General features: G+C 43.7%; 1 protein-coding gene across 1 annotated transcript in view; it reads right to left on the minus strand.

Moving 5' to 3' along the window:
* The window catches only part of LOC139233564 (involucrin-like), a 34,660-nt gene extending 19,650 nt beyond the window's left edge, over nt 1–15,010 (minus strand). The window contains exon 1 of the mRNA XM_070863967.1: nt 14,885–15,010. Within this exon, the coding sequence (XP_070720068.1) occupies nt 14,885–15,010 (126 nt within the window). The remainder of the gene's footprint in view (nt 1–14,884) is intronic.
* Nucleotides 15,011–15,960: the final 950 nt, after the last annotated feature.

Below are 15,960 nucleotides of genomic sequence, written 5' to 3' on the forward strand. Positions count from 1 at the left end.
CAATTCACTCTCCGTCAATTCACCCTCAGACAATTCCACTCAGTCAATTTACTCTCAGTCAATTCACTCTCAGTCAATTCACTACCCGTCAATACACCCTCAGTCAATTCACTCTCCGTCAATACACCCTCAGTCAATTCACTCAGTCAATTCAGTCTCAGTAAATTAACCCTCAGTCAATTCACCCTCAGTCAATTCACCCTCAGTCAATTCACCCTCAGTCAATTCACTATCAGTCAATTCAGCCTCAGTCAATACACCCTCAGACAAGTCTCACTCACTAATTCAGCCTCAGTCAATTCACTCTCAGTCAATTCACCCTCAGTCAATTCACCCTCAGTCAATTCACCCTCAGTCAATTCACTCTCCGTCAATTCACTCTCCGTCAATTCACCCTCAGTCAATTCACTCTCAGTCAATTCACCCTCAGTCAATTCACCCTCAGTCAATTCACCCTCAGTCATTTTCACTCTCAGTCAATTCACTCACAGTGAATTCACTCTCAGTCAATTCACCCTCAGTCAATTCACTCTAAGTCATTTCACCGTCAGTCAATTCACCCTCAGTCAATTCAGTCTCCATCAATTCACCCTCCGTCAATTCACCCTCGGTCCATTCACGCTCGTTCAAGTCTCACTCACTAATTCAGTCTCAGTCAATTCACCCTCCGTCAATTCACCCTCAGTCAATTCACGCTCGGTCCATTCACCCTCAGTCAATTCACCCTCAGTCAATTCACCCTCAGTCAATAGACCCTCAGACAAGTCTCACTCACTAATTCAGCCTCAGTCAATTCACTCTCAGTCAATTCACCCTCAGTCAATTCACCCTCAGTCAATTCACTCTCCGTCAATTCACTCTCCGTCAATTCACTCGCCGTCAATTCACTCTCAGTCAATTCACCCTCAGTCAATTCACCCTCAGTCAATTCACCCTCAGTCATTTTCACTCTTAGTCAATTCACTCACAGTGAATTCACTCTCAGTCAATTCACCCTCAGTCAATTCACTCTAAGTCATTTCACCGTCAGTCAATTCACCCTCAGTCAATTCAGTCTCCGTCAATTCACCCTACGTCAATTCACCCTCCATCAATTCACCCTCGGTCCATTCACACTCGGTCAATTCACCCTCAGTCAATTCGCTCTTCGTCAATTCACACTCAGTCAATTCACCCTCAGTCAATTCACCCTCAATCAATTCACCTCAGTCAATTCACCCTCAGACAATTGATCCTTAGTCAATTCACTCTCCGTCAATTCACCCTCAGTCAATTCACTCTCTGTCAATTCACTCTCCGTCAATTCACCCTCAGTCAATTCACTCTCAGTCAATTCCACTAAGTCAATTTACTCTCAGTCAATTCACTCTCAGTCAATTCACTCTCAGTAAATTCACCCTCAGTCAATTCACTCTCTGTCAATTCACTCTCCGTCAATTCACCCTCAGTCAATTCATCCTCAGTCAATTCACTCTCAGTCAATTCACCCTCAGTCAATTCACCCTCAGTCAATTCAGCCTCAGTCAATTCACCATCTGCCAATTCACCCTCAGTCAATTCACTCTCCGTCAATACACCCTCAGGCAATTCACTCAGTCAATTCAGTCTCAGTAAATTAACCCTCAGTCAATTCATCCTCAGTCAATTCACTCTCAGTCAATTCATCCTCAGTCAATTCACGGTCAGTAAATTCACCCTCAATCAATTCAGCCTCAGTCAATTCACCCTCAGTCAATTCACCCTCAGTCAATTCACCCTCAGACAAGTCTCACTCACTAACTCAGCCTCAGTCAATTCACCCTCAGTCAATTCACCCTCAGTCAATTCACCCTCAGACACGTCTCACTCACTAACTCAGCCTCAGTCAATTCAGCCTCAGTCAATTCACCCTCAGACAAGTCTCACTCACTAACTCAGCCTCAGTCAATTCAGCCTCAGTCAATTCACCATCAGACAAGTCTCACTCACTAACTCAGCCTCAGTCAATTCACCCTCAGTCAATTCACCCTCAGTCAATTCACGCTCGGTCCATTCACCCTCAGTCAATTCACCCTCAGTCAATTCACCCTCAGTCAATAGACCCTCAGACAAGTCTCACTCACTAATTCAGCCTCAGTCAATTCACTCTCAGTCAATTCACCCTCAGTCAATTCACCCTCATTCAATTCACTCTCCGTCAATTCACTCTCCGTCAATTCACTCGCCGTCAATTCACTCTCAGTCAATTCACCCTCAGTCAATTCACCCTCAGTCAATTCACCCTCAGTCATTTTCACTCTTAGTCAATTCATTCACAGTGAATTCACTCTCAGTCAATTCACCCTCAGTCAATTCACTCTAAGTCATTTCACCGTCAGTCAATTCACCCTCAGTCAATTCAGTCTCCGTCAATTCACCCTACGTCAATTCACCCTCCATCAATTCACCCTCGGTCCATTCACACTCGGTCAATTCACCCTCAGTCAATTCGCTCTTCGTCAATTCACACTCAGTCAATTCACCCTCAGTCAATTCACCCTCAATCAATTCACCTCAGTCAATTCACCCTCAGATAATTGATCCTTAGTCAATTCACTCTCAGTAAATTCACCCTCAGTCAATTCACTCTCTGTCAATTCACTCTCCGTCAATTCACCCTCAGTCAATTCATCCTCAGTCAATTCACTCTCAGTCAATTCACCCTCAGTCAATTCACCCTCAGTCAATTCAGCCTCAGTCAATTCACCATCTGCCAATTCACCCTCAGTCAATTCACTCTCCGTCAATACACCCTCAGGCAATTCACTCAGTCAATTCAGTCTCAGTAAATTAACCCTCAGTCAATTCATCCTCAGTCAATTCACTCTCAGTCAATTCATCCTCAGTCAATTCACGGTCAGTAAATTCACCCTCAATCAATTCAGCCTCAGTCAATTCACCCTCAGTCAATTCACCCTCAGTCAATTCACCCTCAGACAAGTCTCACTCACTAACTCAGCCTCAGTCAATTCACCCTCAGTCAATTCACCCTCAGTCAATTCACCCTCAGACACGTCTCACTCACTAACTCAGCCTCAGTCAATTCAGCCTCAGTCAATTCACCCTCAGACAAGTCTCACTCACTAACTCAGCCTCAGTCAATTCAGCCTCAGTCAATTCACCATCAGACAAGTCTCACTCACTAACTCAGCCTCAGTCAATTCACCCTCAGTCAATTCACCCTCAGTCAATTCACCCTCAGATACGTCTCACTCACTAACTCAGCCTCAGTCAATTCAGCCTCAGTCAATTTACCCTCAGTCAATTCACCCTCAGACAAGTCTCACTCACTAACTCAGCCTCAGTCAATTCACCCTCAGTCAATTCAGCCTCAGACAAGTCTCACTCACTAACTCAGCCTCAGTCAATTCAGCCACAGTCAAGTCACCATCAGTCAATTCACCCTCATTCAATTCACCCTCAGTCAATTCACCCTCAGTCAATTCACTCTCAGTCAATTTACTCTCAGTGAATTCACCCTCAGTCAATACAGCCGCAGTCAATTTACCCTCAGACAGGTATCACTCACTCAATTCACCCACAGACAATTCACTCTCAGTCAATTTACCCTCAGACAGGTATCACTCACTCAAATCACCCACAGACAATTCACTCTCAGTCAATTCACTCTCAGTCAATTTACTCTCAGTGAATTCACCCTCAGTCAATTCAGCCGCAGTCAATTCAGCCTCAGTCAAGTCTCACTCACTAATTCAGCCTCAGTCAATTCACCCTCAGTCAATTTACCCTCAGACAGGTATCACTCACTCAATTCACCCACAGACAATTCACTCTCAGTCAATTCCACTCAGTCAATTTACTCTCAGTCAATTCCACTCAGTCAATTTACTCTCAGTCAATTCACTCCCCGTCAATACACCCTCAGTCAATTCACCATCTGCCAATTCACACTCAGTCAATTCACGGTCAGTAAATTCACCCTCAATCAATTCAGCCTCAGTCAATTCACCCTCAGTCAATTCACCCTCAGTCAATTCACCCTCAGACAAGTCTCACTCACTAACTCAGCCTCAGTCAATTCAGCCTCAGTCAATTCACCCTCAGACAAGTCTCACTCACTAACTCAGCCTCAGTCAATTCAGCCTCAGTCAATTCACCCTCAGACAAGTCTCACTCACTAACTCAGCCTCAGTCAATTCACCCTCAGTCAATTCACCCTCAGTCAAGTCACCATCAGTCAATTCACCATCTGCCAATTCACACTCAGTCAATTCACGGTCAGTAAATTCACCCTCAATCAATTCAGCCTCAGTCAATTCACCCTCAGTCAATTCACCCTCAGTCAATTCACCCTCAGACAAGTCTCACTCACTAACTCAGCCTCAGTCAATTCAGCCTCAGTCAATTCACCCTCAGACAAGTCTCACTCACTAACTCAGCCTCAGTCAATTCACCCTCAGTCAATTCACCCTCAGTCAATTCACCCTCAGTCAATTCACCATCAGTCAATTTACTCTCAGTCAATTCACCCTCAGTCAATTCAACCTTAGTCATTTTCACGCTCAGTCAATTCACTCACAGTTAATTTACGCTCAGTCAATTCACCCTCAGTCAATTCACTCTCACTCAATTCAACCTCACTCAATTCACTCTCACTCAATTCAACCTCAGTCAATTCACCCTCAGTCAATTCACGCTGGGTCAATTCAGTCTCAGTCAATTCACGCTGTGTCAATTCAGTCTCAGTCAATTCACCCTCAGTCAATTCATCCTCAGTCAATTCACGCTCAGTCAATTCAGTCTCAGTCAATTCAGTCTCAGTCAATTCACCCTCAGTCAATTCACCCTCAGTCAATTCACCCTCAGTCAATTCACCCTCAGACAATTCGCTCTTCGTCAATTCACACTCAGTCAATTCACCCTCATTCAATTCACCCTCAGTCAATTCACCCTCAGTTAATTCACCCTCAGTCAATTCACTCTCAGTCAATTCACCCTCAGTCAATTCACACTCAGTCAATTCACCCTCAGACAATTGATCCTTCGTCAATTCAGCCACAGAGAATTCAGCATCAGTCAATTCACCCTCAGACAATTGATCCTTAGTCAATTCAACCTCAGTCAATTCACCCTCTGTCAATTCACTCTCAGTCAATTCACTCTCCGTCAATTCACTCTCCGTCAATTCACCCTCAGACAATTCCACTCAGTCAATTTACTCTCAGTCAATTCACTCTCAGTCAATTCACTCCCCGTCAATACACCCTCAGTCAATTCACTCTCCGTCAATACACCCTCAGTCAATTCACTCAGTCAATTCAGTCTCAGTAAATTAACCCTCAGTCAATTCACCCTCAGTCAATTCACCCTCAGTCAATTCACCCTCAGTCAATTCACTATCAGTCAATTCAGCCTCAGTCAATACACCCTCAGACAAGTCTCACTCACTAATTCAGCCTCAGTCAATTCACTCTCAGTCAATTCACCCTCAGTCAATTCACCCTCAGTCAATTCACCCTCAGTCAATTCACTCTCCGTCAATTCACTCTCCGTCAATTCACCCTCAGTCAATTCACTCTCAGTCAATTCACCCTCAGTCAATTCACCCTCAGTCATTTTCACTCTCAGTCAATTCACTCACAGTGAATTCACTCTCAGTCAATTCACCCTCAGTCAATTCACTCTAAGTCATTTCACCGTCAGTCAATTCACCCTCAGTCAATTCAGTCTCCATCAATTCACCCTCCGTCAATTCACCCTCCATCAATTCACCCTCCGTCAATTCACCCTCGGTCCATTCACGCTCGGTCAAGTCTCACTCACTAATTCAGTCTCAGTCAATTCACCCTCCGTCAATTCACCCTCAGTCAATTCACGCTCGGTCCATTCACCCTCAGTCAATTCACCCTCAGTCAATTCACCCTCAGTCAATAGACCCTCAGACAAGTCTCACTCACTAATTCAGCCTCAGTCAATTCACTCTCAGTCAATTCACCCTCAGTCAATTCACCCTCAGTCAATTCACTCTCCGTCAATTCACTCTCCGTCAATTCACTCGCCGTCAATTCACTCTCAGTCAATTCACCCTCAGTCAATTCACCCTCAGTCAATTCACCCTCAGTCATTTTCACTCTATGTCAATTCACTCACAGTGAATTCACTCTCAGTCAATTCACCCTCAGTCAATTCACTCTAAGTCATTTCACCGTCAGTCAATTCACCCTCAGTCAATTCAGTCTCCGTCAATTCACCCTACGTCAATTCACCCTCCATCAATTCACCCTCGGTCCATTCACACTCGGTCAATTCACCCTCAGTCAATTCGCTCTTCGTCAATTCACACTCAGTCAATTCACCCTCAGTCAATTCACCCTCAATCAATTCACCTCAGTCAATTCACCCTCAGACAATTGATCCTTAGTCAATTCACTCTCCGTCAATTCACCCTCAGTCAATTCACTCTCTGTCAATTCACTCTCCGTCAATTCACCCTCAGTCAATTCACTCTCAGTCAATTCCACTAAGTCAATTTACTCTCAGTCAATTCACTCTCAGTCAATTCACTCTCAGTAAATTCACCCTCAGTCAATTCACTCTCTGTCAATTCACTCTCCGTCAATTCACCCTCAGTCAATTCATCCTCAGTCAATTCACTCTCAGTCAATTCACCCTCAGTCAATTCACCCTCAGTCAATTCAGCCTCAGTCAATTCACCATCTGCCAATTCACCCTCAGTCAATTCACTCTCCGTCAATACACCCTCAGGCAATTCACTCAGTCAATTCAGTCTCAGTAAATTAACCCTCAGTCAATTCATCCTCAGTCAATTCACTCTCAGTCAATTCATCCTCAGTCAATTCACGGTCAGTAAATTCACCCTCAATCAATTCAGCCTCAGTCAATTCACCCTCAGTCAATTCACCCTCAGTCAATTCACCCTCAGACAAGTCTCACTCACTAACTCAGCCTCAGTCAATTCACCCTCAGTCAATTCACCCTCAGTCAATTCACCCTCAGACACGTCTCACTCACTAACTCAGCCTCAGTCAATTCAGCCTCAGTCAATTCACCCTCAGACAAGTCTCACTCACTAACTCAGCCTCAGTCAATTCAGCCTCAGTCAATTCACCATCAGACAAGTCTCACTCACTAACTCAGCCTCAGTCAATTCACCCTCAGTCAATTCACCCTCAGTCAATTCACCCTCAGATACGTCTCACTCACTAACTCAGCCTCAGTCAATTCAGCCTCAGTCAATTTACCCTCAGTCAATTCACCCTCAGACAAGTCTCACTCACTAACTCAGCCTCAGTCAATTCACCCTCAGTCAATTCACCCTCAGACAAGTCTCACTCACTAACTCAGCCTCAGTCAATTCAGCCACAGTCAAGTCACCATCAGTCAATTCACCCTCAGTCAATTCACCCTCAGTGAATTCATCCTCAGTGAATTCACCCTCAATCAATTCACTCTCAGTCAATTAAGCCTCAGTCAATTCACCCTCATTCAATTCACCCTCAGTCAATTCACCCTCAGTCAATTCACTCTCAGTCAATTTACTCTCAGTGAATTCACCCTCAGTCAATACAGCCGCAGTCAATTTACCCTCAGACAGGTATCACTCACTCAATTCACCCACAGACAATTCACTCTCAGTCAATTTACCCTCAGACAGGTATCACTCACTCAAATCACCCACAGACAATTCACTCTCAGTCAATTCACTCTCAGTCAATTTACTCTCAGTGAATTCACCCTCAGTCAATTCAGCCGCAGTCAATTCAGCCTCAGTCAAGTCTCACTCACTAATTCAGCCTCAGTCAATTCACCCTCAGTCAATTTACCCTCAGACAGGTATCACTCACTCAATTCACCCACAGACAATTCACTCTCAGTCAATTCCACTCAGTCAATTTACTCTCAGTCAATTCCACTCAGTCAATTTACTCTCAGTCAATTCACTCTCAGTCAATTCCACTCAGTCAATTTACTCTCAGTCAATTCCACTCAGTCAATTCACTCCCCGTCAATACACCCTCAGTCAATTCACCATCTGCCAATTCACACTCAGTCAATTCACGGTCAGTAAATTCACCCTCAATCAATTCAGCCTCAGTCAATTCATCCTCAGTCAATTCACCCTCAGTCAATTCACCCTCAGAAAAGTCTCACTCACTAACTCAGCCTCAGTCAATTCAGCCTCAGTCAATTCACCCTCAGACAAGTCTCACTCACTAACTCAGCCTCAGTCAATTCACCCTCAGTCAATTCACCCTCAGTCAAGTCATCCTCAGTGAATTCACCCTCAATCAATTCACGCTCAGTCAATTCACCCTCAGTCAATTCACCCTCAGTCAATTCACCATCAGTCAATTTACTCTCAGTCAATTCACCCTCAGTCAATTCAACCTTAGTCATTTTCACGCTCAGTCAATTCACTCACAGTTAATTTACGCTCAGTCAATTCACCCTCAGTCAATTCACTCTCACTCAATTCAACCTCACTCAATTCACTCTCACTCAATTCAACCTCAGTCAATTCACCCTCAGTCAATTCACGCTGGGTCAATTCAGTCTCAGTCAATTCACGCTGGGTCAATTCAGTCTCAGTCAATTCACCCTCAGTCAATTCATCCTCAGTCAATTCACGCTCAGTCAATTCTGTCTCAGTCAATTCAGTCTCAGTCAATTCACACTCAGTCAATTCACCCTCAGTCAATTCACCCTCAGTCAATTCACCCTCAGACAATTCGCTCTTCGTCAATTCACACTCAGTCAATTCACCCTCATTCAATTCACCCTCAGTCAATTCACCCTCAGTTAATTCACCCTCAGTCAATTCACTCTCAGTCAATTCACCCTCAGTCAATTCACACTCAGTCAATTCACCCTCAGACAATTGATCCTTCGTCAATTCAGCCACAGAGAATTCAGCATCAGTCAATTCACCCTCAGACAATTGATCCTTAGTCAATTCAACCTCAGTCAATTCACCCTCTGTCAATTCACTCTCAGTCAATTCACTCTCCGTCAATTCACTCTCCGTCAATTCACCCTCAGACAATTCCACTCAGTCAATTTACTCTCAGTCAATTCACTCTCAGTCAATTCACTCCCCGTCAATACACCCTCAGTCAATTCACTGTCAGTCAATTCACCCTCAGTCAATTCACCATCAGTCAATTCACTCTCAGTCAATTCACTCTCCGTCAATTCACTCTCACTCAATTCACCCTCAGTCTATTCACCCTCAGTCAATTAACTCTCACTCAATTCACCCTCAGTCAATTCACCATCAGTCAATTCACTCTCAGTAAATTCACCTTCAGTCAATTCACCCTCAGTCATTTTCACACTCAGTCAATTCACTCACAGTTAATTCACTCTCAGTCAATTCACGCTCAGTCAATTCACCCTCAGTCAATTCACTCTCACTCAATTCAACCTCAGTCAATTCACGCTCAGTCAATTCACCCTCAGTCAATTCATTCAGTCAATTCAGTCTCAGTAAATTAACCCTCAGTCAATTCATCCTCAGTCAATTCACTCTCAGTCAATTCACCCTCAGTCAATTCACCCTCAGTCAATTCACCCTCAGTCAATTCACCATCTGCCAAGTCACACTCAGTCAATTCAGCCTCAGTCAATTCACCCTCAGTCAATTCACGGTCTGTAAATTCACCCTCAATCAATTCAGCCTCAGTCAATTCAACCTCAGTCAATTCACCCTCAGTCAATTCACCCTCAGTCAATTCACCCTCAGTCAATTCACCATCAGACAAGTTTCACTCACTAACTCAGCCTCAGTCAATTCAGCCTCAGTCAAGTCACCATCAGTCAATTCACCCTCAGTCAATTCACCCTCAGTGAATTCATCCTCAGTGAATTCACCCTCAATCAATTCACTTTCAGTCAATTAAGCCTCAGTCAATTCACCCTCATTCAATTCACCCTCATTCAATTCACCCTCAGTCAATTCACCCTCAGTCAATTCACTCTCAGTCAATTTACTCTCAGTGAATTCACCCTCAGTCAATACAGCCGCAGTCAATTTACCCTCAGACAGGTATCACTCACTCAATTCACCCACAGACAATTCACTCTCAGTCAATTTACCCTCAGACAGGTATCACTCACTCAAATCACCCACAGACAATTTACTCTCAGTCAATTCACTCTCAGTCAATTTACTCTCAGTGAATTCACCCTCAGTCAATTCAGCCGCAGTCAATTCAGCCTCAGTCAAGTCTCACTCACTAATTCAGCCTCAGTTAATTCACCCTCAGTCAATTCACTCTCAGTCAATTCACCCTCAGTCAATTCACACTCAGTCAATTCACGCTCAGACAATTGATCCTTAGTCAATTCAGCCACAGACAATTCAGCATCAGTCAATTCACCCTCAGACAATTGATCCTTAGTCAATTCAACCTCAGTCAATTCACCCTCTGTCAATTCACTCTCAGTCAATTCACTCTCCGTCAATTCACTCTCCGTCAATTCACCCTCAGACAATTCCACTCAGTCAATTTACTCTCAGTCAATTCACTCTCAGTCAATTCACTCTCAGTCAAATCACTCCCCGTCAATACACCCTCAGTCAATTCACTGTCAGTCAATTCACCCTCAGTCAATTCACCATCAGTCAATTCACTCTCAGTCAATTCACCCTCAGTCAATTTACCCTCAGACACGTATCACTCACTCAATTCACCCTCAGACAATTCACTCTCAGTCAATTCCACTCAGTCAAATTACTCTCAGTCAATTCACTCTCAGTCAATTCCACTCAGTCAATTTACTCTCAGTCAATTCACTCTCAGTCAATTCACTCTCAGTCAAATCACCCTCAGTCAATTCACCATCAGTCAATTCACCCTCAGTCAATACACCCTCAGACAAGTCTCAATCACTAATTCAGCCTCAGTCAATTCACTCTCAGTCAATTCACCCTCAGTCAATTCACCCTCAGTCAATTCACCCTCAGTCAATTCACTCTCCGTCAATTCACCCTCCGTCAATTCACCCTCCGTCAATTCACCCTCGGTCCATTCACGCTCGGTCAATTCAGCCTCAGTCAATTCACCCTCAGTCAAGTCTCACTCACTAATTCAGTCTCAGTCAATTCACCCTCAGTCAATTTACCATCAGTCAATTCACCCTCAGTCAATACACCCTCAGACAAGTCTCAATCACTAATTCACCCTCAGTCAATTCACTCTCAGTCAATTCACCCTCAGTCAATTCACCCTCAGACAATTAATCCTTAGTCCATTCAACCTCAGTCAATTCACTCTCCGTCAATTCACCCTCAGTCAATTCACCCTCAGACAATTCACTCTCAGTCAATTCAACCTCAGTCAATTCACCCTCAGAATATTCACCCTCAGTCAATTCACCCTCAGTTAATTCACCCTCAGTCAATTCACCCACAGTCAATTCACCCACATACAATTCAGCATCAGTCAATTCACCCTCATTCAATTCAGACTCAGTCAATTCACCCTCAGTCAATACACCCTCAGACAAGTCTCAATCACGAATTCAGCCTCAATCAATTCACTCTCAGTCAATTCACCCTCAGTCAATTCACCCTCAGTCAATTCACCCTCTGTCAATTCACTCTCAGTTAATTCACTCTCCGTCAATTCACTCTCCGTCAATTCACCCTCAGTCAATTCACCCTCAGTCAATTCACCCTCAGTCATTTTCACACTCAGTCAATTCACTCTCAGTCAATTCACCCTCAGACAATTCGCTCACAGTCAATTCACCCTCAGTCAATTCACCCTCAGTCATTTTCACACGCAGTCAATTTATTCTCAGTCAATTCACTCTCAGTCAATTCACTCCCCGTCAATACACCCTCAGTCAATTCACTCTCCGTCAATACAATCTCAGTCAACTCACTCAGTCAATTCAGTCTCAGTAAATTAACCCTCAGTCAATTCACCCTCAGTCAATTCACCCTCAGTCAATTCACCCTCAGTCAATTTACCCTCAGTCAATTCAGCCTCAGTCAATTCACCATCTGCCAATTCACCCTCAGTCAATTCACTCTCCGTCAATACAACCTCAGTCAATTCACTCAGTCAATTCAGTCTCAGTAAATTAACCCTCAGTCAATTCATCCTCAGTCAATTCACGGTCAGTAAATTCACCCTCAATCAATTCAGCCCCAGTCAATTCACCCTCAGTCAATTCTCACTGACTAACTCAGCCTCAGTCAATTAACGCTCAGTCAATTCACTCACAGTTAATTTACGCTCAGTCAATTCACTCTCACTCAATTGAACCTCAGTCAATTCACTCTCACTCAATTCAGTCTCAGTCAATTCACCCTCAGTCAATTCACCCTCAGTCAATTCACTCACAGTTAATTTACGCTCAGTGAATTCACCCTCAGTCAATTCACTCTCACTCAATTGAACCTCAGTCAATTCAGTCTCAGTCAATTCAGTCTCAGTCAATTCACCCTCAGTCAATTCACCCTCAGTCAATTCACCATCAGTCAATTCACCCTCAGTCAATTCAGCCTCAGTCAATTTACCATCAGACAAGTCTCACTCACTAATTCAGTCTCAGTCAATTCACCCTCAGTCAATTCACGCTCAGTAAATTCATCCTCAGTCAATTCACACGAAGTCAATTCACCCTCAGTCAATTCACCCTCAGACAATTGATCCTTAGTCAATTCAACCTCAGTCAATTCACTCACCGTCAATTCACCTTCAGTCAATTCACCCTCAGACAATTCACTCTCAGTCAATTCAACCTCAGTCAATTCACCCTCAGAATATTCACTCTCCGTCAATTCACCCTCAGTCAATTCACCCTCAGTCATTTTCACACTCAGTCAATTCACTCTCAGTCAATTCACCCTCAGACAATTCACTCACAGTCAATTCACCCTCAGTCAATTCACTCTCAGTCAATTCACCCTCAGTCAATTCACCCTCAGACAATTCACTCTCAGTCAATTCAACCTCAGTCAATTCACCCTCAGTCAATTCACCCTCTGTCAATTCACTCTCAGTTAATTCACTCTCCGACAATTCACTCTCCGTCAATTCACCCTCAGTCAATTCACCCTCAGTCAATTCACCCTCAGTCATTTTCACACTCAGTCAATTCACTCTCAGTCAATTCACCCTCAGACAATTCGCTCACAGTCAATTCACCCTCAGTCAATTCACCCTCAGTCATTTTCACACTCAGTCAATTTATTCTCAGTCAATTCACTCTCAGTCAATTCACTCCCCGTCAATACACCCTCAGTCAATTCACTCTCCGTCAATACAATCTCAGTCAATTCACTCAGTCAATTCAGTCTCAGTAAATTAACCCTCAGTCAATTCACCCTCAGTCAATTCACCCTCAGTCAATTCACCCTCAGTCAATTCACCCTCAGTCAATTCAGCCTCAGTCAATTCACCATCTGCCAATTCACCCTCGGTCAATTCACTCTCCGTCAATACACCCTCAGTCAATTCACTCAGTCAATTCAGTCTCAGTAAATTAACCCTCAGTCAATTCATCCACAGTCAATTCACGGTCAGTAAATTCACCCTCAATCAATTCAGCCCCAGTCAATTCACCCTCAGTCAATTCTCACTGACTAACTCAGCCTCAGTCAATTAACGCTCAGTCAATTCACTCACAGTTAATTTACGCTCAGTCAATTCACTCTCACTCAATTGAACCTCAGTCAATTCACTCTCACTCAATTCAGTCTCAGTCAATTCACCCTCAGTCAATTCACCATCAGTCAATTCACTCACAGTTAATTTACACTCAGTGAATTCACCCTCAGTCAATTCACTCTCACTCAATTGAACCTCAGTCAATTCAGTCTCAGTCAATTCAGTCTCAGTCAATTCACCCTCAGTCAATTCACCCTCAGTCAATTCACTCACAGTTAATTTACACTCAGTGAATTCACCCTCAGTCAATTCACTCTCACTCAATTGAACCTCAGTCAATTCAGTCTCAGTCAATTCAGTCTCAGTCAATTCACCCTCAGTCAATTCACCATCAGTCAATTCACTCACAGTTAATTTACACTCAGTGAATTCACCCTCAGTCAATTCACTCTCACTCAATTGAACCTCAGTCAATTCAGTCTCAGTCAATTCAGTCTCAGTCAATTCACCCTCAGTCAATTCAGCCTCAGTCAATTTACCCTCAGACAAGTCTCACTCACTAATTCAGTCTCAGTCAATTCACCCTCAGTCAATTCACCCTCAGTAAATTCATCCTCAGTCAATTCACACGAAGTCAATTCACCCTCAGTCAATTCACCCTCAGACAATTGATCCTTAGTCAATTCAACCTCAGTCAATTCACTCACCGTCAATTCACCCTCAGTCAATTCACTCTCAGTCAATTCACTCTCAGTCAATTCACACGAAGTCAATTCACCCTCAGTCAATTCACCCTCAGTCAATTCACCCTCAGACAATTGATCCTAAGTCAATTCAACCTCAGTCAATTCACTCTCCGTCAATTCACCCTCAGTCAATTCACCCTCAGACAATTCACTCTCAGTCAATTCACCCTCAGTTAATTCACCCTCAGTCAATTCACCCACAGACAATTCAGCATCAGTCAATTCACCCTCATTCAATTCAGACTCAGTCAATTCACCCTCAGTCAATACACCCTCAGACAAGTCTCACTCACTAATTCAGCCTCAGTCAATTCACTCTCAGTCAATTCACCCTCAGTCAATTCACCCTCAGTCAATTCACTCTCAGTCAATTCACCCTCCGTCAATTCACTCTCCGTCAATTCACCCTCAGTCAATTCACCCTCAGTCATTTTCACACTCAGTCAATTCACTCTCAGTCAATTCACCCTCAGACAATTTACTCTCAGTCAATTCACTCCCCGTCAATACACCCACAGTCAATTCAGTCTCAGTCAATTCACCCTCAGTCAAATCATCCTTAGTCAAATCATCCTCAGTCAATTCAGCCTCAGTCAATTCAGCCTCAGTCAATCCACCCTCAGTCAATTCACCCTCAGTCATTTAACCCTTAGTCAATTCACCATCTGTCAATTCACCCTCAGTCAATTCACCCTCAGTCAATTCACCCTCAATCATTTTCATACTCAGTCAATTCACCATCAGTCAATTCAGCCTCAGTCAATTCACCCTCAGTCAAGTCTCACTCACTAATTCAGCCTCAGTCAATTCACCATCAGTCAATTCACCCTCAGTCAATTCATCCTCAGTGAATTCACCCTCATTCAATTCACCCTCAGTCAATTCACCCTCAGTCAAGTCTCACTCACTAATTCACCCTCAGTCAATTCACTCTCCGTCAATTCACTCTCAGTCAATTTACTCTCAGTCAATTCATCCTCAGTCAATTCAGCCTCAGTCAATTCAGCCTCAGTCAAGTCTCACTCACTAATTCCGCCTCAGTCAATTCACCCTCACTCAATTCACCCTCAGACAATTCACTCTCAGTCAATTCCACTCAGTCAAATTACTCTCAGTCAATTCACTCTCAGTCAATTCCACTCAGTCAATTTACTCTCAGTCAATTCACTCTCAGTCAATTCACTCCCCGTCAATACACCCTCAGTCAATTCAGTCTCAGTCAATTCACCCTCAGTCAAATCATCCTTAGTCAAATCATCCTCAGTCAATTCAGCCTCAGTCAATTCAGCCTCAGTCAATCCACCCTCAGTCAATTCACCCTCAGTCATTTAACCCTTATTCAATTCACCATCTGTCAATTCACCCTCAGTCAATTCACCCTCAGTCAATTCACCCTCAGTCCATTCACCCTCAATCATTTTCACACTCAGTCAATTCACCATCAGTCAATTCAGCCTCAGTCAATTCACCCTCAGTCAAGTCTCACTCACGAATTCAGTCTCAGTCAATTCAGCCTCAGTCAATCCACCCTCAGTCAATTCACGCTCGGTCAATTCACCCTCAGTCAATTCACCCTCAGTCAATTCACCATC

The sequence above is a fragment of the Pristiophorus japonicus genome, chromosome 21 (genome assembly GCF_044704955.1).
Source record: "Pristiophorus japonicus isolate sPriJap1 chromosome 21, sPriJap1.hap1, whole genome shotgun sequence".
NCBI lineage: Eukaryota > Metazoa > Chordata > Chondrichthyes > Pristiophoridae > Pristiophorus > Pristiophorus japonicus.